The sequence below is a fragment of the Rhinichthys klamathensis genome, unplaced genomic scaffold (assembly GCF_029890125.1).
Source record: "Rhinichthys klamathensis goyatoka isolate OS25496 unplaced genomic scaffold, OSU_Roscu_1.1 h1tg000564l_1, whole genome shotgun sequence".
NCBI lineage: Eukaryota > Metazoa > Chordata > Actinopteri > Cypriniformes > Leuciscidae > Rhinichthys > Rhinichthys klamathensis.
The window spans coordinates 254,477-277,215 of record NW_026607030.1 but is presented as its reverse complement, the minus strand read 5'-3'; the positions used below and the strand labels follow the sequence as shown (position 1 = coordinate 277,215).

At 39.0% G+C, this 22,739-nt stretch overlaps 1 protein-coding gene across 2 annotated transcripts in view; it reads right to left on the bottom strand.

Annotated features, from left to right (window-relative positions):
• The window catches only part of LOC130073990 (gamma-aminobutyric acid receptor subunit beta-2), a 116,877-nt gene extending 95,192 nt beyond the window's left edge, over positions 1-21,685 (bottom strand). For both annotated transcript variants that reach the window (XM_056239449.1, XM_056239451.1), the window contains exons 1-3: positions 21,294-21,685; positions 21,043-21,134; positions 20,463-20,530 (exon numbers count right to left, since the gene is read on the bottom strand). In XM_056239449.1, the coding sequence (XP_056095424.1) occupies positions 20,463-20,530; positions 21,043-21,134; positions 21,294-21,478 (345 nt within the window). In that variant the 5' untranslated portion in view covers positions 21,479-21,685. The remainder of the gene's footprint in view (positions 1-20,462; positions 20,531-21,042; positions 21,135-21,293) is intronic.
• Positions 21,686-22,739: the final 1,054 nt, after the last annotated feature.

Genomic DNA, 22,739 nt, shown 5'->3' with positions numbered 1-22,739 from the left:
ATATAATTGCCAAAGAATCTCGCCTTCAAAACTCAACCCCTAGGGAAACCGCAGGAGAGCTTCAGCTGTACTTAAAAATCCTAGAGCAGTTAGGGGAGAGTGCTCACGCAAAAAGAGTCCATTCACTCATCTAAGAAATAGAGTGCTATAAGAACTAGGAGGGATGCTATCAGGAAAACTACCTTTACTTGTCAGGTTCTTTGAACATGGATTATTAGAGAGAATTTGCAGAGTACCCAACCAAAGGGGACTAAGGGTCCCCTTTGGTTGGGTACAAAATACCCTACTTTAAGAGCCAACAACAGTTGGGAAAGGGAGGTAACTAAACAGGGGCATACAAATTGTCTGCCATACTTCAGTTCACATTACTCAACCGTAAGGGGTATACTAAAGTGTAGCTTATCAAAGGGAGCATGCATGGCACTAAAACCTCAGTGATTAGCTCTTCAGACTACAACTTCCGATTTCGCCACTTCTCTAAGCAGGAGTCTATATCCCAATTCATACTCAGGGAAAGGAGAAAAAATAGAGAAGGGTAATGTAGTGTGCCCAGTAACTCTCATCACCCAGACTCTAAACTCCAAGGGAACCAGAGGGGATCTTGGAATTCATTGGGGAGTCTACTTAAAGACCCCAATCAGGGATGTAGTGGAGGCTAAACGCACGTAAACGCCGTTTACGCACCTCCCAATATTCGGAAATAGCGTTTACCCACCTCCAAAGTGCGTTTATCCACCTCTAAATTGCGTTTATCCACCTCTAAATGGCTATAAATTAAGCTTATGTCGTTTTAGTTGCATATTGTTAATTATTAGTTTCATAGGTTGTTAAACCTAAGACGAACTCTTTCATATTGCGCTGTATTACTGTCAGTGTTGTTGACTATTACTGACGGTAAGGTTGCGCTGTTGACGCTCGCGCAGCCTCTCGAGGAGAAATCTACACAAATGAGCGCACACACACACTCAGTTAACAACATACTGCCTATAAAACATCTAAATGTGGAGTTTTTATATTTTTAACATATGTTAAGCAACCTCAATTATTTTTCCTGAACACCATCACGATTGAAAATGTGACATTGATTTTCTACAACAGTTCAATAAACAGTTAAAATTAAGTCACTTACATTTTAGATGCAATATTGCCTGTTTTTGTTCTGTTTCAGCAGCGAAAATAGTTCCAAACAAAAATCACAGCAGAACCAAGGCGCATCTCACAGGAACTCAACCTGTTTTCATTACTGAATGATTCAGCATTTTGAACGAATCGATTAAGTCAAAGATTCAATGACCCATTCATAAACATCTGTCTCAATCATAGGTCTCAATCTTGAATGAATCAGCCGTTTGAACAAATCGTTTGAATGAATGAATCAATGACTCACTCATTAAGACGGTCGCCTGCAGCCACCTACTGGCGGTTTAGTGTTATGTTTAAAAGTAGATCATTCTTTCCAACGTTTCTTATTTGTAAATTTAAATCAATTTCATAACATTATTTTATGCAATTGTAATTTTTCAGTGTAAATTATTTAATTTGATCAGCCATATAGTGTCTTATTATTCGGAATAATTGAATTTATTGATCAAATTTAGGAATTTAAAATGAAAGATGAAGCATACATTTAATAATATTGGGGGAGGGGATGCCCTTTAAAGGTGCAAATATTACAATATGCCGATTTAAATATCAAAGCTAATTGAACACTGATGAGAATATTGTTTCAGAATAAATTAACACACAAAAAAAAAAAAAATCCGGACGAGAAACTTTTTTACTCGGACAAGTGAATGACAGATTTACTTGTCCGAAGGACAAGCGTATGAAAAGGCTTAATGTCGAGCCCTGCCACAGGATATACATACACCGGTAGGCAGTGGCCCACCTTACCGGGTGACCACGTCGTGGTCCACCAGAATTTATAGTTTACCCACCTCTTTTTTTACCACTACACCTCTGACCCCAATGTAACTGGGGGAGAGCAGCTCAACCCTGCCTTGATTAAAATCACTCTACCTAAGTCCCATTATGGGTTAGTGTTCCATCCTTCCCTTTGAGCATTAGACCATAGTATGTGACAGATGACAAAGAGGGACACCCCGTAGGTGAACTTCAATTACTTGTAAGCATTTTCCAACCAGGCCCCAGTAGAGCCCATTTCAAAGGGGAGCGACATCCCTACTTGAAGACCAAACAGTAATAATGGAGGGAGGTAAATGAAGTAGAGGGAATATAAACGGCCCAACACAACTCCACTTACCTAACATCGACCCTTAGTGCCAGCCAAAGGGAAGATATGTCCCAGATAAGAGAAAGGCCGTCTGCAGTTTGCCAGTTTACATCCTCTTACATATTAATCCACTGGGGTCGGCAAACGCGTTTTGCGGGATTTTTTTCACATAGCAGCAAAATAGACTTAAAATACTCCGTCATGTATGGTCATACAGACTTAAGAAATATGAAAAAATAAACTGTAAAATATCTACTTTTTTATGTGTCCACTTACAATCGAAACAAAACATTGTGCTTTTGTAAAATAAATAAAATAAACAGGCTGTGCTTTGTGCCTCTCCGTCTCCGTGAACTTTTTTCTGGAGCACGTCTCTAAACTTAAACAAAACTCAGTGAATACTAGTCACCCAGGCATGAGCAATATATCTTTATAATCATTTAAGTGTCTACTATTAAATTATCTAATCCAAACGAAAACAAATATTCTCTGTTTATGTAATCTGTATGAAAAGAGAGAGATGTCAGTCGTTCTCATGGCAACTCATTATCTGCTAATGTGAACACGCCTACAGAGAGCGCACGCTATTCAAACACAAATGATCTGAGGCAATCCATGCAAACCTGTCAACGCCCACATCAACTCAATAAAACACATCAAGTTTAATCAGATTGATGTACTTTATGTCATCTTGTGACGCTGTGAGGAATAATAATCCTGGGAAATTGACCTCAGAACTGCTGGTTTAGTTTCATTTCCAGGAGCAATGGATCCAGCTGAGTATTGTGAATAGTAAGTTCTTTATTCTTAAGTGCTTTGTTCTAATCGCGATATGGAATAGTGTCTGTAAACCACAAAAAGACTATTTCAATTTTAATCGTGTTTCTGTGTGTGAATGAATGAACTGCACAAATGTGCGCTGTTGTTTACAGGCACTTACATTAGTAAACGTTATTTTTACATGAACATCTACTAGTTTAGCATTTACCAAACTATATTGCTATACTGAGATGAGTAAAAATCGACTGAAATATGTTGAAATAAAATGTATTTGTATAAGCAACGTATTAAACTGCAAATTAACATTTATATGGCCTAATGTATAAAAAAAAAAAACGATATGTTACAGACGAAATATGAAAGACAACATTTCGTTGACTAGTTTTGGATAGATTATAAAGTTTTTATTGTAAAATAGACTACTGCCACATCAAAAAAGCTTTTGTTCGCCAATTTCTGCTCATATGTTAAATATATAGTATGTTTTGTCAAAAATAAAGTCATCAACTAAGATGTTATTAGTGTGGCCAATGTAGGCTATATTCAAACTAATGAATCCTTAACTTTGAAATACGTATGATAAAATGTATAATATTTTAAAAAGAAAGATTACACTTGAAATATTGTTAAAATTTTAATTATTGTTGATTTACATGTGAAAACTTTTTAATAAAATAGCAAAAATATATATTTACAAGGTAGATGTAAGCTAAATCTTAATAGGTCAATATAAGCCTTCTCATTAAATTATTTATTATTGTTTTTTTATTAGTGAAACATTTGGGGAGAGGATTTCAAAACTTTCTGAAAATACAGTATGTGAATTATCTGCACAATTACTAGAAATGGTTTTCCTTGGATTTTATACAATTTGCATGCATACAAAATTTGTGGAAAAAGACTATTTTTTCCCAAGATGTTTGCAACTCTGACTTTGAACCAATTATGTAGAATGGCCCATATAGCCTATTTGAACAGGATTTGTAAATATGTGTATAAGCAACTGAAAAAAGCACAAATGTCAGGGCATGTAAAAAAACATCTCAAGGACCCCCAAAACACCGTAGACCCCAGAGGGTTAAACAAAAGGAGGCAACAAGAGCAGGGCACAATGCCATTTTCCAGAACTCTCGTCATCAAGGACCTTACTCATGCCAGCTTGGGCCTTCTTCACCAGGGAAGTGGTGTTCTGTCACCTGTCACCATCATTAGTTATGTGAAGATCTCTCAGCAGATCGGCCTGGTATGCTTGCAACAAAGCCATTGTCAATTAAGCGTTTGGTGGTCTGTAGCGGTTTAGATGGCAAGTCCTAAAGGACTTCAGAGAAGACGTCTCGCCCTGCGAGAGATAGCTGGCCAGTATCTTTTCAACAGCTGGCCAGCGTGTCTTTAATTTGAAGGTTGGAATGGAAAAACACTAGCTGAATAAGGTTTCTTCCAGGACTTCTCCACTTCAGTGTGAAGCTCTGGAAGAAATGGAAGGCCCATGGGGAGGGACATTCACGGCCTGACAAGAATCACTCATTAAGTCTACCCAAAGCGACTTCCAGTTTCTCATGCCTTCAAGCCAGATCCAATCTGTCTGTGGTCCGGGCCAAATCCAGCAGTTCCCCCGTATGCAGAGCTAACAGAAGGAGAGGGCTCAGAATATGAGGACAAGGAGGCACAGAATACCTGAAACATTGGTTGCTTGACTTGATTTTGATCGCCTTCACCATGGGATTTACAAACAAACCATTTGCTGAAACCAAAAAGCTGATTACGTGTATTACAGGTGCCTTTTTATACTCACCAACGCTCCACTAGTGACATCAATGACATGTTTGGTATATGTTCTTCAGACACCAGTCACACTGATGGCGTTCCCAATATCATATCAACTCCATGTGGCAGCATTAAAGTTCCACTTCAAAAGGGAACAACTTTTATAATAGATTAACTTGATTGTAGTTTGAACTATTTGAATAGTTTTTTTAGCTTATAGCTTTTTCAGAATAGCTTTTAAAGGAGACAAATAATTGAGGTCCACTCGTGTATTTGTCTTATAATTCAGACAAATAAGTACTTTTAATTAAGGGAGATTCTCAAGACAATGATTCTCCAAAAAATCATTCCACTCTGAGTGGATGGCGTCTGAAGATGTAACAGAATGTTTAATCTCCCTGACACTTGTTTCTATCAACTTTGTTTCCTAGCAACCATAAACCTCATAAGTGCAAGAAGTCTGATCTGGTCCCGGTCATGTACCAGCTGACATTTCACTGCTAGAGCTGTGAAGTAATGTAATGGCAGCTCACATGTTATGAGTAATCAAATGAAAGTAATCACACCTTATGTAACTGCTCCAGTCTTCAAATGAATTAAATTTCCACACACTTGTTATATTTTCAGCAAAATTAGCAGAAAACTCCCAGAAATATAGCAATAAATTGTTATGTCGTATGATAAATTAAGATGGCTGTGTGTTTCTCTCCCTTTACCCATGTCTGTTTTGTCCAAGTCTCCTTTCTTTTAATTTGCTAATGAGATGGTGAGGTGGAGTAAATGTTGCTGAGGACTGGTCGATTGTTGATACTCTCCTCATTTTGCTCACCAGAAGAGAGAGCCATGTATGGCCATGTGTTTGGCTAGTCTGAGCTGCTTGCATTGTGTGTTGCTGCTCCAAAATATTACTGTTACTAGAAAATGCTGTTGTTTGACATTTTCTTTTAGTAGTAGTGATATTGGTGTAATCGCCTATCTTTCTGTTTTAGTTAAGATTACTTTTGTTCGTTATGGTCTGCCTTAACCCACTTTTGAAGTTATTGCTTCCTGTTAGTTTATTCCATTGTTTCAGTTTTTCTCTCATTTTTTTAAAATCTGTTAATTTATTTATGTTACTAAACCAAGTTATGTTTTTAGAGTAATAAATGAAATGTAAGATGCACTGCTGGCTTTGTCACCTTTATGTCACATCCCAACCCCTAGATGGGACATACAAAATGACACATTTTGGCATCTTTGTCTTATCCCCATTCTTGACTTCTTTATAATACTTAAGTTTGAAATCCAGACAGAAAGAATTTCTAGTGTTTTACTTGTATAACATATTTTGTATCAAGCAAATATGCTCTCTTCTGTTGCTAAGTGCGACTGACAGGTCTCTCAAACACTTCAGACAAATACGTGCCTCTAACCATTGCAAGTCAATGTCTTGAAATGTTTCCTATGAATTTTAGCCATCTTTCTAAATGAGAGAATGTTCTGGTAGCTTTCTCTAATGATTCAAACAATGGCATTGTTCAATTGTGCCTGCTCAATAAGGATTAAAAAACACTTAAGTGTATTTGCATATGATCAATACTTTCATCCAGGCTTGTATACAATATATAAAAAAATATTGATCAAATCCTGAGGGGAAGCACTGCGGTGCTGCTGTAATTACACAGGTGAATCTGAATGAATAAATTAAAGTAACACTATGTAGTTTTTCAACCTTCATAATATATTTCCAAGACCCTTGTGATGGTACATCGCATTACAATAGGTTAAATGACACGTGTGCCATAGCCTGACGTGGTCTGTATCGCTTTTACTTGCACTATGTAACTTCGGGTTTCGGGTAGTAACCCGAGCACAAAAAGAACTACAAAATTTGACTGCTTTACGGCATATGTCACTTCCCCCACCACTTCCTCAAATTGTCTGTGGCCTGGGAGTCTCCCGCATAATTCTGCTTCCAACCTGTAGGGCGACCGCTGAGGAAAAGTTACTTGGTATTGCTTTAATACATGTGTATGCTACTTAGTCCTACATAGTGCAAGATTACAATTAGAGCATTCCAATTCACAATGTTTTATTAATAATAATAATAATAATAATGATGTTTTATTTATATAGCGCCTTTCAAGAACCCAAGGACACTTTACATATAACCTTTTTTTTTATACCAAATTACTGGTAATTACTGGTTACTGGTGCCTTAAATGGTCAGTAATAGTTATTAATGACAGAAACCTTTTGGGTGAACTCACCCTTTAATAGTGTCTTATGATGGTATTGAGTGACATCAACTAGTATCAGTCAATCAGGGGTTGAATGTCATAGTTATTCTGCTGTTACAGTCCATAATTTACTAATTTATTTATTTATTTAATCATACAGATTTACAAAGACTACCTGTGATTTTTCCTCACCTGTTTTCTGTTTGTTTTTGTCAGCAATACAATAAACCTGCGATTGGATTCAATCCCATATCTTGCATCTGCGTAATCAGGTGACAGTAGACCAGACTACAAACATGAACTCAGCGGGATATCTATCCACTTCTGATTCCATTGAGGAACTGGTAAATCGACTTAATTGAGCGTTATCTGAGTCCTCACGCTCCGGAGTGGCAGCCACAAGTTCTTCGTCATTGACCATGTAGCTGCCATTACTCCCGCCTGCACCATGTTCATATGCCTCCAATTCCATGGTCAATCCTGCATAATTTTCCAGATCAAGGTTGCAGTAGGATTTATTTTGCAATATTCATTAATGTTCAAGATGCAGTCTCAGAGATTTCCTACTGATCACTCCAAAATAGCATTTATCATCTTTCTACTCACCAAATTTGTTCTTCAATGGGCCAACACCAATTGGTTTCAGGCTGGCTCAGTCACTTAATCCCTGGACACTTCCTCACAAACTTCGGTAAAGATTTTGGTAATTCTTCAGTCAATGAGCATTTATACAACCTGTGACACGTAATCATTCCATTACTGTTCCCATCTTTACTCCTGTTTCCATGAACCTCCAACCCTGCAATCCTTTTCATCTGGAAACACGTTCTACCATCCAGAACCAGCAGACGAATCAATCCAGATCAATTTTTCTCGTTGGTGCATGCAAAGGGGATTATGCCTCTACTGTGGAGCTGACAGTCATCACAGTGTGCTCAATGAAATCACAGTGTGCCCAGTGAAACCACCTAGTGCATCAGTGAGTTCAGTTCATACTGTTACAGTCACTCATTCTCCATTTTGTTCCAAAGTCACAGTGACCAGTGACCATTTTTCTGTTGCAGTTACAGCCCTCATTGATTCGGACGGATTCTCCAGTTCTCTGGACAACTCATCCATCAGCTCCACCTCCAGGCCATTCCTTTCTCAATCTCACTTCTCATCCTCTCAATAGTGGGAAAGCCACTTGGAGGAGGAATTATAACATCGCTATGAACCTGTTTTCCTACGCATCGGTTGTACTCACCTAGAGAACACTTCACTTCTGGTTCTGGAGGACTTCACAGTCATCCTGGCACATCACTGGTTGGAATAGCATTCATCCCCATTCTCATGGGCCATACTTTAAAGCAACCCAACCGAGGCGAGCATGTACACTCTTCCAGTGAAATAAACTGTGCAGACCGAGAGAGTGGAGGGACTCCATCTATAGTTTGACTGTCTGCTCTAACAACTGTCCACTCTATCCTCAGAAAATGGTATCAGTACCTTCAGGAGATCCAGCCAGGAAAACCTTCCAGAGGACCATCGGGGAAACATGGCGATGTATGTAGTCTACACTACCACTGCTAAAGCTGCAAGGGGCCGAAAGAGGAAAAATGGGACGCTAATAGCAGTAAAGCCCACAACATCTCTGCCAGCTGCCCTCTCTGTCAACTGCCCTGGCCGTCACAAATTTAAAGACCTCTGCCGCCGATCTGCCAGGTAGTGCATTATCTAAGTAACATGTCCCTTAAGGAAGTGTGCTGACATAAATGTATATTTCACTAAGCTATTATCTCCAATCTAACTATAGACTGGAGGGGCAACTGAAAGACAACAGTGTCCAACATCGTCCACCACTCTTCTGCAAAGTAACCCATCTCGGCTTAATGGTCGCTTATTCTGATTTTGGTTCCAGCCAGGAAGCGTGCTGATGCTGCACCTTCACCCCTTTACTGTGCTGGAGGGGACAACGATAAAAGTGGGATGCTAATAGTGAAAAGTCAACTCATCTACTCTATTAATTATCTATTCTTGGTGAGCCTTCAGCAAGTGTACTTACATAGTTCTACCCACATATGCATTGTCACCTCCAGACTCATTCTTGATACGTTTTTTTAATTTTGAGGGGGAAAAAAACATTTATGCGTAGTTGTTGATATACTGGATCTTGTAGAATATAATTTTTTGTTATAAAATGATGGGAAATCCATCCTGCCCACTAATTCACAAAAAACAATATATTGATTGAAATTTTGTAATTTGTTTATATGTAAGTCATTATCCATGTTGTTTAGAAAGGCCATACGCTTCATATGCGAGGAGGCATGAATGATAATGAATAATGATGTGATTCACACATGAGGAGATAAAGACCCCTCCCCTAATGGGCCTTTCAATGAGGAATGAGACCGAGAGGGAAATACAAGAAATAATGTGAGGGCAAAATATTTGTGTATTTTATTTACAATATAGTTACCAATATAATCCAAATATCAATGAGGCACATTTTGGATGTTCCTGGATCTTGTAGAATAGATTTGTTGTCACAAAATGATGCGAAAATCATCCTGCCCACTAATTATAACAATACATTTATTGAAATGTTGTAAGTTGTTTATATGTAAGTCATTATTCATGTTGTTTAGAAAGGCCATACGCGTCATATGCGAGGGGCGTGAATGATCATGAATAGTCAGTGAGCTCACCTTCACCATTTTCATGTAGAATAGTAATCCAATATAGCTATACAGCTCACTGATGCTCACATTTGTACAGTTGACTCTGTGACCTATTGCATTTGCCCTCACAGCCTGAGCATTTGTGTGAAGAGAACTGAGAAAGTACTGTCAGAAAAATGAGCCGAGTCCTTCAGGAGGTCAGCCTCGTATGCCTGCAACACTGCCATAGTGTGCAGAGCTCCACCAGCCTGACCTGCCACCACGTAGTCCCTCCACATTTGAATAATTCAAGGTGGTGGAGGTCACCATGTGCAGAAAATAAGGTTACCCCCATGATCTTGACACCTCAGCATGGAGATTGGAGAGAAATGGAAGGCTAACAAGCGGAGAGTCTGCTTGAGTGAATTCCTTGGAGTGACTGAGGGTGTATTCACACCTGCCTTGTTTGGTTCGATTGAATCGAACTCTAGTTCGTTTCCCCCCTTGGTGCGGACCTTTTGGGCAGGTGTGAATACAGCAATCGAACTCGGGTGCGGACCAAACAACCGAACCAAGACCCAGCTGAAGAGGTGGTCTCGGTACGGTTCCAAACGAACTCTGGTACGGTTCGTTTACGGTGTGAACATGAACCGACCCAATTGCAAGAAAGCACTGTGCCTTTGAGTTAACAGGCTTTCGTAGTCAGAGTTGCGGTATGGGAAAGTGATCTGTTGCAGCCTGGCTACTACATTTGATACAATGAGTCGTGGTTTGACCTGGAGCTTCGAAGAGACGAGCTGCCTTATTAACATTTGGGCAGATGCCCATGTAGCACAGCTGCTGGAGAGGACACATAAAAATACTGATGTGTTCAACATGTTTACTGAACGGATGAAGGAGAGGGGATATGAGAGGTCTCCCGCACAGTGCCCCGTTAAAGTAAAAAAACTTCCGCAACATTACTTAAGAATCCTTGTCCAATGAATGGACGACCTTAGCACACGTGTGGTTTTGTTTACAAATTTTGGTTCACTTGCAAAAAGAGCAGTGTGAAAGCGAACCGTACCAAAAAAATAAATATATATTTTATTTGGTCCGGACCAAAGCAAGTGAACTATCGGACTTTCCTGGTGTGAATACACCCTGAGTCTAGCTGTGGCACTGGTCATGATCTCTGGAGGCAACGTATACTTTCAATACATTGTTACAATGATCATTTCCAGCACACAGTTAAAATATAGCCTACCTAAAATATATTTGTAATGAAGTGCAAACAAATACACTTCTAAAAAATAAACAGAATTTTCACATCAAGTATACTTTTCTAAAATATATGTTGAGATAATATACTAAAGTACAATTATTTAGTGTGTTAAAAGTTGTATTGTGAAAATAGGTAAAAGCGTGATGCTAATATATTTAAAGATAGTACAATTGTTAGTATATTTGCAATATACTTTTGAAAATGGGAATATATTTCAAATACAATAAAGTATACTTTTTTCACTAGGATAGTTACATGAAAAAATGTATTCTGATTACGTAACTCGCACTACACTGGTCATGCGACTGCTTCACATGTGCTTCAGACACCGGTCACGCTGAAGGCGTTCCCATAGCCTCAGCAACTGACACAACGTTGTTCCTCGAAAGGGACCTATTTTATCATTTAAAGAAATAGTGTCTCTTTAATTAAAGACCACTGTTATGCTCTTAAAATGTAAACTCATTAAGCAAAGTGCATTCAAGCTTAAAGGGATAGTTCACCCAAAGATGCACATTTTGTCATCATTTACTCACCCTCAAGTTGTTTCAAACCTGTATGAATTTCTTCCGTCTGCTGAACACAAAAGAATATATTTTAAAGAATGTAAAAAATATCTTCTTTTGTGTTCAGCAGAAGAAGAAAAAAAATCACACAGGTTTGGAACAACTTGAGGGTGAGTAAATGATAACAGAATTTTCATTTTTGGGTGAACAATCCCTTTAAATAATGCATTTTACTTGAAATTCACCCTATATGTTGCTGCCTTTACCCTCTTGCACATGGTGCTTATGAAGGATAGTTACAAACCAAACTCACTCAGAAATGAAAGGGTTTTTTTTTTTTAATCTACTAAAAGGCCATCACAAGTATAATGCCATAACAGATTCCCAAGCTCAAAGTATATTTAATACTACAGTAATCTACTACATGGCTATATTGGAGTCTTGTGAGCAGAGAGTCATTAGATACCGAACAGTATAAATGGTATAAGAGTATTCAAGTTTCTCAGGTTTCTCTCTCTTCTCTGGAATTGAATTTCCTCACTTACTACTGATCTCCATATTTTGTTCTTCAGCAGTCCTCCCCAGCCTATTTCTCTTTCCGTAACGCCTACTCTCCAACACAAACACCAACAGCCCATCACACAGTCCAACCACCACTCCTTTTGTATAAATCAAAAATACATTATACAGAAGGGATCAATTATATGACCATATTAAGCTACTGTATAATCCAGGGAAGCAAAACACCCCCAAAGCACATAGTTCACAATATCTGCAATGTCTAATTGGCTCTCAATAGCTTTTGTGCTGTTTAATGCCTATTATTTCAGAAAATAGTCGTCCATTTAGGTGATTTGAACTTAAGTGTTTGTCTTTTAAACTGATGCTGAATTTACATCAACCTGATGGTACAAAGCTGCATACCCTAGTGAAACATAAATATACTAAAATGTATTTGAAATACATTTATTTTATGCTAAGTATACTACAAATACATTTACATATTTATGTACTTATAATAAATACCCTGCAATTGTACTTTTGTTATACTAAATTGGTACACTTAAAGTCTGCTAAATTTGAACTACTCTAAAAAAAGATGGTTCTTTAAAGGTTCTTTACACGTAGTAACAGTTCTATTTAGTGTTGTATCGTCCTGAAGAACCCTTTATATGTTGAAATGGTTCTTTGTGTTAGAGTTTAGGGTTCTTTATTCCCGCCTTTTTGTTTTTCAAACTGTCAAAGCCTCCTTATTACTGATTTTCTGGATCTCAGCTATACAACTACAGTTACTACACAGACTGTCAACATACTCTCAACAGGTAAATGATTTCTTTCTTAAAATTATAACTTAAAAAATTGTCTTTTTCTCTTTTTAGTTTAACAGAACACGTAGGCCCTAAGTGTGAGCAGCTCTGTTCAGTTAAAGGGATACTTCACCTCTGGAAAGATGAATGTGTATTTAAAATGGGTCATTTATGTAGAAGAAATGTGAGCTTTCTAGACTGAGAAAAGCCAGAAAATGTATTTTTGGCTTATGTGGATGAAAGACAACAACTCCCAGAATGCACTTGCTTCGCTGCCCTAGGAGGCCACGCCTACCGGTAACAGAGCGCAGTAGTTAAACAACAAGTCTAGGCTACTAGTGAGTCTCCGTGATGACTCCGAAAATGTGTTTCGAGATCGCCCAAAATGTCCGGTATTCGGCTTTTGCGTTCTACAGTCGCAATTCATTATGTTTACTGTGGCGAGCAGGACGAGGCTAGGGCCGCGGGAGAACTGCGCGAGGCCGGTGGCGTGATTACCGATGAGCGACACCTGTGAGACGCACCGGTCTCGTATCTCTCACGGAGGAGCGGGAATTTTCTTAGCAATGTTAAAACGCACATCAACCGATCACTTGTTTAGCGTTCATGTAAACACTACATTCAGATTCACCAATCGGAATGAATTCAGTTAGATTGAAACAAAAGGTGTGCATGTAAACAATGAATGGCGACTGCAGAAAGCAAAAGCTGAATCCCTGACATTGACGGCCGGACATGTCCGGGAAAAAGAGGATGGTAACCCCTACTACTCAGCTTTCTCCACAGAACAAGAGCCTGCTAGCTTAGCTTCTAAAAAAAGATGGCTGACACTATGTGTACATTCTATGAGTGAAATCCCACCCTCTATTGGCGGGTTGAGAACATGTGGGACAGCCCCTACTACTGACTGTAGTCTTTAGCCTCTGGCCAAAAAATCCTCCGATGACGCAAAATGACGATTTTTGCGTCATCGGAGGATTTTTTCCAGACAAAAAATACATAAATCTCTCGTCTCAGGGGGATATGAGGGTGGAAAGCACGGTAATTTGAAAATACTACAGGTTATTTACTACTACTACTACTACTACTACTACATACTACTAATACAAAGCTTAATGCTAAATCCTGAAGTATCCCTTTAAGGGTTCTTTATTCTTTATAAACTTTCCCTGTCTCTTTTATTATCATCAACATACACAGCGAATTACACAAAACACTCGTTACAGCTAACAGTAAACAAATATATACACACCTTTTCAGGGGGTGTTACTAAAATGGTACACTTTCTATCCGTAAAACGACTTGATGAGCAGTAATAAAATGTGCGCTCTCACTTTCATTTCTGCCGTGACCAGTAACGTTAGGCCTATCGTTCCGGAGACTATAAGCTGGGTCACGAACTGTTGGTACAGATCCATCCTCGAGTAACAACGAGAGTAAATGAAGACTGCTATGTTCATTCTTACATCCAACAACAAAAAACCCAAATCGCTTAGGAGACATTCTTGTCTACAGCTGCTCCGGCGTCGATACAATGTTGGACTGTGTTTAGCTCAATCAGGGCGGGTCTATGATAAAACTGCAGTGTCACTCAACAGTCGTGGGAGGGGCTTCTGCAAAAGTACGTCACATTGCCCAGAAACTGAGAAGGGCTTGTTCTGAGACCGCGCTTATGGTATATGGGGGTATTTAAAAAAAAGCACTGGGTGATTTGTACACACGCCGCCAACACACATTTATGTTCAAACACCATGTAAAAGTGAATTTTGCATAATATGTGCCCTTAAAAGTTTGAATACTTCTGTACAATAAGTGGTTACGACTAAATTAAGTAAATACGTTTAATACACAGGGTTAGAAGTTTAAAACAAACTTTATAAAGAATATTTCAAGAGTAAATGCAAAGCTTCTTTCCAAACGCAAGCCCATTAGAAGCTGCTGGACTTCATTGTCTTCACAATGGACATTCTGTTTTAGAAAACAAACATATACTAGAAATCACTAACCACAACTAAAAGCCAAAATTCAAGTTGTTTAGTGCTTGACCATGGGCCGTCAAAAAAAAAAAGAGAGAATTAAGAGAACTGAGAGGTTGAAGCTGATTCTATAAGTGCTTGAAAAGAGCATTTCATTTATTTTCATTACAACACAGGACAATGCAGCTCTATAATCTGAAGTTTTTCTATAGTTAACAGCTATCTTAATCGAATACAAAAATAATAAAACATACAGAGTGCCCTGCAGTTTGTATGTTAGAGAGGCAAATATGCTCCTTATCTCAAGTGTATTGAAACAGCACAGTCCAGCTGGGTCAACAGCACACACGAAACCAGTGCATGCTTCAGTGAGAACAGATACGCCACTCATCCTACAACATTACCCATTTCATGCTCACAAATGATCATGTTTTTCAATCAGAGAAGGCAGAGGTCACCACAATGGCATGTCACAGGATATGTGGCACATTATATCATCAATCTAGCATGTTATTATCAGCATTCCTTTACAAAAAGATGAACATTTGAAAATCTGAGGATTTATGCATTTCTTTTTTTTTTAATAGACTAAAAAAGACTGGGATGGATTCCAACATCCTCAAACTGTCACGTTTTATATGTGTTCAGTTCAGTTTTGCGTTCTTGTTTCCCCCTGTCTTTGTGATTTTGGTTCAGTCCTGTTAGTTTTCCCGGTCTGTCTAATTAGTAATCCCCAACACCTGAGTTCAGTTAATTATCCCGTTAGTCCCCGTTAATTTAAGCCCTGTGTTTTCCCTCAGTGTTTGTTGATCGTCGTCCTTGTATGGTTGTTTTCACTGAAGTCCTGGAGTTTTGTTCTTTTGTTCTTGTATGTTCCAGAAAGTTCAATTTGTAAATAAATCAACTATACTGCTATTCCTGTGTCCTTGTCTTCAGCTTCCTGCAACAACCTGACACAAACACTCACACTAAGCTTTCAGCCTCTTGGTTTCCTAAATATATTTTGATGTGCTTATAAAACCATTAACCTGTTCTGGAAACCGTTATGGACTGATGGGGTCCATTTGCTCTCTTTTAACTTTGATAAGTAGGAAATTCTGTTTTTGTAATCATAAAGTTGTAAACAAAAGGTATTGGTAAAATAACAGAACGTGTGGATATAGTATTGGAAGAGAAGCTGGTGAGAAGCTCATTGCTGAGACTTGTTTTTGGGGGACTTCATAGTCACTCTCTAGGAGAAACAACTGAGATCTCATTTGTCTTTTTTCTTTCCTATAATGGGTCAAGGTCATGGTAAGAACAAAGACTGCAGTGAAGACAGACAGAAAAAAAGAAATCACATATTTGCACTGCAAACATCAATCTGCACCTAAGATCAAAAAGCAAGCATCAGGCTTCACTTCAGCCTAGAAGCTGCGAGACCATTCATCAGCACTCAGGCTCTGTTTCACCCTTTGTTTGCATTCATCTGTCCTTTGGTGAATCACACACACACACACCTAAGGCGCCGTGAGGAGCACAACCTTCCCTACAACCACACCCCTAACTGCCTCCAAGAAAATGGCAGGTTGTTAATGTCAAGAAGCTTTTGCAAGTCTATGTCAGCGAGTCATATTGCCTGCGGTCATGTCTGACCTTTGCTCTCCTCTCTGGACAGACCTACTATATCATCTAACACCAACTGTGGGAGGTGCAGAGGACCTTTGATGATGGAGACATGTGACCATGTACGTGAACAGAATTGGATGAGCCAGAAGCAATATAGGGCTATAAGTTGAAAGCATTGAGCCATTTTGCTTCGGCACAGCTCCAGCAGCGTTATTCCGAGCAAGCCTCATACACTCACCGGCCACTTTATTAGGTACCCCATGCTAGTAACGGGTTGGACCCCCTTTTGCCTTCAGAACTGCCTCAATTCTTCGTGGCATAGATTCAACAAGGTGCTGGAAGCATTCCTCAGGGAGTTTGGTCCATATTGACATGATGGCATCACACAGTTGCCGCAGATTTGTCGGCTGCACATCCATGATGCGAATCTCCCGTTCCACCACATCCCAAAGATGCTCTATTGGGTTGAGATCTGGTGACTGTGGAGGCCATTTTAGTACAGTGAACTCATTGTCATGTTCAAGAAACCAATTTGAAATGATTAGAGCTTTGTGACATGGTGGAAGTAGCCATCAGAGGATGGGTACATGGTGGCCATAAAGGGATGGACATGGTCAGAAACAATGCTCAGGTAGGCCGTGGCATTTAAACGATGCCCAATTGGCACTAAGGGGCCTAAAGTGTGCCAGGAAAACATCCCCCACACCATTACACCACCACCACCAGCCTGCACAGTGGTAACAAGGCATGATGGTTCCATGTTCTCATTCTGTTTACGCCAAATTCTGACTCTAACATCTGAATGTCTCAACAGAAATCGAGACTCATCAGACCAGGCAACATTTTTCCAGTCTTCAACTGTTCAATTTTGGTGAGCTCTTGCAAATTGTAGCCTCTTTTTCCTATTTGTAGTGGAGATGAGTGGTACCCGGTGGAGTCTTCTGCTGTTGTAGCCCATCCGCCTCAAGGTTGTGCGTGTTGTGGCTTCACAAATGCTTTGCTGCATACCTCGGTTGTAACGAGTGGTTATTTCAGTCACTGTTGCCCTTCTATCAGCTCGAACCAGTCTGGCCATTCTCCTCTGACCTCTGGCATCAACAAGGCATTTCCGCCCACAGAACTGCCGCTCACTGGATGTTTTTTCTTTTTCGGACCATTCTCTGTAAACCCTAGAGATGGTTGTGCATGAAAATCCCAGTAGATTAGCAGTTTCTGAAATACTCAGACCAGCCCTTCTGGCACCAACAATCATGCCACGTTCAAAGTCACTCAAATCACCTTTCTTCCCCATACTGATGCTCGGTTTGAACTGCAGGAGATTGTCTTGACCATGTCTACATGCCTAAATGCACTGAGTTGCCGCCATGTGATTGGCTGCTTAGAAATTAAGTGTTAACGAGCAGTTGGACAGGTGTACCTAATAAAGTGGCCGGTGAGTGTATAAGCTCATATATAATAGGCTTTATGCACAGCTGCACTACTTCCTAAACTTCAGCCAGCTCATTGTTTCCTGTCTGACATTATCGGACAAACTGATTAATCCAGGTGTGCCTGACCAGTAACAAATACCAGACACACCTGGGTTAATCAGTTTGTCCAATAATGTCAGACAGGAAACAAGGAGCTGGCTGAAGTTCAGGAAGTAGTGCAGCTGGGCATAAAGCCTATTGCAATGAAGAAAATGTTTGCTCTGCTAACAAAAAAACACAGGTGGAAGCGGTACATTTCAAAAGTCTACTTCAAACTTAAGAGAGTCGAGAGTTAAGTTCAATGATTCACAAGGGAATAAACTGGAGTGGAGAAGATTAGGCTGCTAGGTCTTTAAATGAAAGCAAAAAATTGTCTAAACATGCTGAGGTATGAGTTTTTATTTTTGCTTATTTGACCCTAATCCACGTAGCTGTGATATGACAAAACCATTAATATGTGGTTTGAAATTCAATCGGAAAAGCTAATAAAAAAATTGGAATTGAATTCCAGTCTGAACTGTGAGACTAGATTTGAAGTAGTGTGACGTCTTGAACATGCAAGAGTTCCTTCATTTTCCATGAATTCACTCACTTACATTGACATGCACCATACAATATAGTGAATGAGTGAACAGTTTTGTGACACTGTATATGCTTGAATGAGTAAATAGTACAGTAATGCTTCTGTTGTCACATGTTGTCTCATGCACTTCATGGTGAGATACAGTAGGTGTAATGGCATGAAGGATGTAAAGATCAGAGTTGCAAGAATGAATACAGTATGTGTATAATATCATAAATGCCTCTTCTAATTATTCACACTGCTAATATTGTCCTGTAACCGAGATACACAGAGAACAAGGAAGAACAGCATAAGAGCATAGCTGGTTATTCTATTCAGGAATGACTTTGAGAATGTGATGTAATAAACATTAATGTCTTATGATATAATGTCTTAAGTCTTACAAAGGGGGGAGAGATCACATTTTAATCTAGTGAACTTTGATGCCACATTGACCTAAAGCCTATCAAACAATACAAAATGCACCAACATATACTGTGAACATACTTTCATTATGTTTCAGCAACGTTGTGTTTCCATACATTACTATTACTGAATATTTTCTGTAATTTCAACTACATTTAATGGGTTTTATGAGTTTAATCAATATGATTTCAGTATAATCAATAGTAGTAATGTGCAATTACCTCATCACTGCAGGTTGTAAAACCAGTTTGATCAAGGCACCAATTCAACTTTCAATTTTAGAGGGTTGAAATTGTTTACAGTCTATAGGACAGGCAGAGATTACACAAAATCAGGCTTAACAGATAAGAAGGGAAAGATATAAATAGTCAGAGAACATACAAAAAATTCTCTAAAACAAAGGCAAAATATTGTCATCTCGGCCGATGTGTGCAATTGAAGCTTTTATTTTTTATTCACAGAGGAAAGCCTGGCCAACTCCTCTTCTCCCATTATGAAGATGGGCTGACACATTGCTTCAAGTGCCAATACCAATAATTCCCCATTGCCACAGGGAGCTGCATGACATCAAGGTTCATGGTGATTTGGACACTCGCTCTAGCTATTTATCCAGTGGAAAAGAATGTTTAATCCAAATGAATGCGTGCAAGTTCCACGCCAGGAAAATGTGAAAGGGTTTAGAGCAGTGATCTGTGCATTTTTCGCTTTCTTGGCCTAGTAATGACATCATTTAAGCTTGCGGACACACGCAAATGCACTCACTCAGACAAACACACTCAGACTCAGACATAAACTGCATAAATCGTAATCATTGTTTTGTCCTAAAGACATCTTGACAGTACTAATGAATGTGTGCACTGTTGCTTAAAACATTAATAATTATCGTGTGATGGAATTGCAAAGACTACAAGCAGGCACATGATCACACGTTCACTTCTCAAACCTCGTATTCTCTGTCTGCAGGGTGAACAAAATCAATACAAGTAACTCATAGTGAATATCACTGGGCTATTTTGAGAAAAACAGAAACAATTCCTCAAAATCCTGCTAAGAGTACAAATAACTCAAAATACAATGCAGGCAGGTCCCTGGTGTATTGAAAATACACTACCAGTTCTCAGTTATTGTTATGAATATCACCTCACTTGACCAGACCTCAAACACAAAACTTCATGTTGTACTTCAGAGCCATCACTAGGGGATGCTCTTGTATCTAAGGGGGGGGGAAATTCTACCAGATAACCATAAGGGTAGAAAGAGTATAAAAAAAACCCAAGATGGATACATTTTTGTTGGCATCTACTTGTTTTGTTATTTCATAAATCCCAGCAAAAACATTCAGTTCATTTGCAGAAGGAATTCTGTTGCCATAGAAACCACATTAGCTCTTCCTGGCCAGTATTCATGTCCATATGTGAATACTGAGTATAATAGGTTATACATGCTCTGAAAAGTTGTGTTATGCAAAATCTCTGATGCATACTGCAGAACATTTACTGCAAAATTATCATACAAGAACCACTGATATATGAAGTACACACTCACGGATGTAGTGGCAAACTGTTCATTAAAATAATTTGATGAAAGCTAATGGATTTATAATCGATAACTTTTTTAAATGAAACATAACTTACCTGGAACAGAGAGCTTGGGAAAGGGGGGGTTACAAAAATGTGTCTCAAACAGGACAGCATGATGACACTTACCATATTCACTTCTGATACCATGTCTATGCTGGCAATGTCTATATTCATCCCCACTCCCACCGGAGGACCTATAAACCAAACCAAATCATATCAATGAGTATACAGCTATTTGATTTTGTTTTGCACACTGAGATAAATTCCATGAGCCATTATTAACTTAATGTCAGCCTGATAACATCCAGGATGTGGTGGAAACTTAACCAAAGATTCTCAAACACACTGATTTCAAAATGATCGTTCAGTATGGCAAGTTCCCAGGTTATATTCATCATCATGATCATCACTGTTTACTGATATTGCTTTTACTTATTAATATGTGCAAATCAGAAGAACCACATGCAGGTAGCACTGGATAAAACGTACATGTTATAAAATAATTCGTCAACTTTGCGAAGCACCACTAATCAAACGTCGATAAGCGATTATTTTAAAACAAGTGAAACCAAGTGTTCAGATCATATCCAAACCTGAAATAATTGGGTCGTATTAGAGCGTAATTCTTCATCGTGGCGCGTTTATGAAAGTTTAGAGGTGATGTTAAAAGGCTGACATAATAAACCTAATTAAAAACGTGCTTTACCTCCAAAATCTGGCCTCAAGCGAATGTCATATCCCTTCAATAGTCTATCAACAGTTTCTTTTACGATAGACATATTGCTTGGATCATTGACACTGTAAAGAGGGAAAATACACCGTTAGATTCAGATGTATCCTTAGAGATCATTTTAGGTGTGTGTGTGTGTGTGTGTGTGTGCGTGCGTGCGTGTGTGTGTATGTGTGTAGAGTACAGACAGCCATATGAAGTGAGGAGAGCTTTTGGATCAGACTTACCTTTGCGCACACACCACAGCCATTATCACGGGGAACGTCCAGACGCGCATAAAGCCCTTTTCTCGTATTCTAAAGATCTCCATACTTTTATGTTTTCTGGTTTCCGTGAAGACAGAGAAAATCCAACTTAGAGTGCGCTGTGCAGTAATTCCACTGTGGTGCGCATGCGTACTCCAGCGCAGCATCCAGGAGCGGTATGGCGCTGATGGTGCTAGAAGAGCACTTCCCGACCAGAGACAGGGAAATATTTAAGGGAAAACAACGATAACACCAGAGTGAACAGTAAAATAGATGGCATTATATCTGCATTGTTTGTGCATCATGCAAAAAAGGAGCCCTGTCTTGTCAAGTGGGCTTTAAAAGCTACTTCATGAGCAGTTTTAGTGTTCTTTCTCATCTGTCTTGAAAATTTGACGTAAGGCTCAAAAGTAATTAGTCTTACACAAGATGGAGCAGGAGGCTTGTTTTACCGGTAAAAAAACAACAACACAATAATAATAATAAACTAGGACTTTAATTTGACTTCTGTTGGTCCATGATTCGAGGAGGTGTAGGTGATAAATTGGATATTTAAAAGGGTCGATAGAAATCTAAACCTAGATTACACCATCCCAACACGACAAGGGGAATCCTAAGCAAACCCATCCATTGTGCATGAAGGGGAAAGAGTTCAAAGGAAAAAAAAAAATAGGCTGTGCACCTAATTTGTATTGGCATAAGAATCGTCAAACATTAATTTGTATCTTTGAGTGAAGAAAAGGGCGGTGGGGTGGGGGTTGGAACGGGGTGTTGAAAGGGGGGGGGGGGGGGGGGGGTGATTGTTGATTGTTTATCAACAACAAATGGTGCCAATAACAAAATAAAAGACTAACAGAGGGAAGTGTTTGATATAATATAATAATCACAATTATATTGCTAATCTAAATTATTATTAAGAAATGGGGGTAGGCAATAATATATATATAGCCTATATACATATATACATATAAACAGTTCCTTTCAAAAAAAATTCTAACTATTATTTCTTATGTCAGGCTTGGTTAAATGTTGAAACTTTTACATGGACTCTACATATATCCCTAAATAAATACTTTTTAATCTGAACAATCACAAATGTTCCCTTTCAAATGTTACTCACAATGCTGCGCTGAGTGCTATGGGAAAAACAGCTGTGAAGTATGTGTAGTATTGCTGTAGTCTGCTATGGACCAATCACATGCCAGTGACAATGTATGCTGTGTTCTTATTGGCTATAGCACTTGTCATTACCGTTCATGCAAATTCGCCGTAGTAGATTCAGTTGTGTACTTGCTGCTAGAGAGATAACACTCATGTTCCGAACCTGAAAAAGAGTTTAATAAATCTTCATGCTAAAGTAAAACTCTGCATGCACCCAGACCCTCTTTGTACACTTCATCACTGTAACGTAAACCAGAGATGGGGACT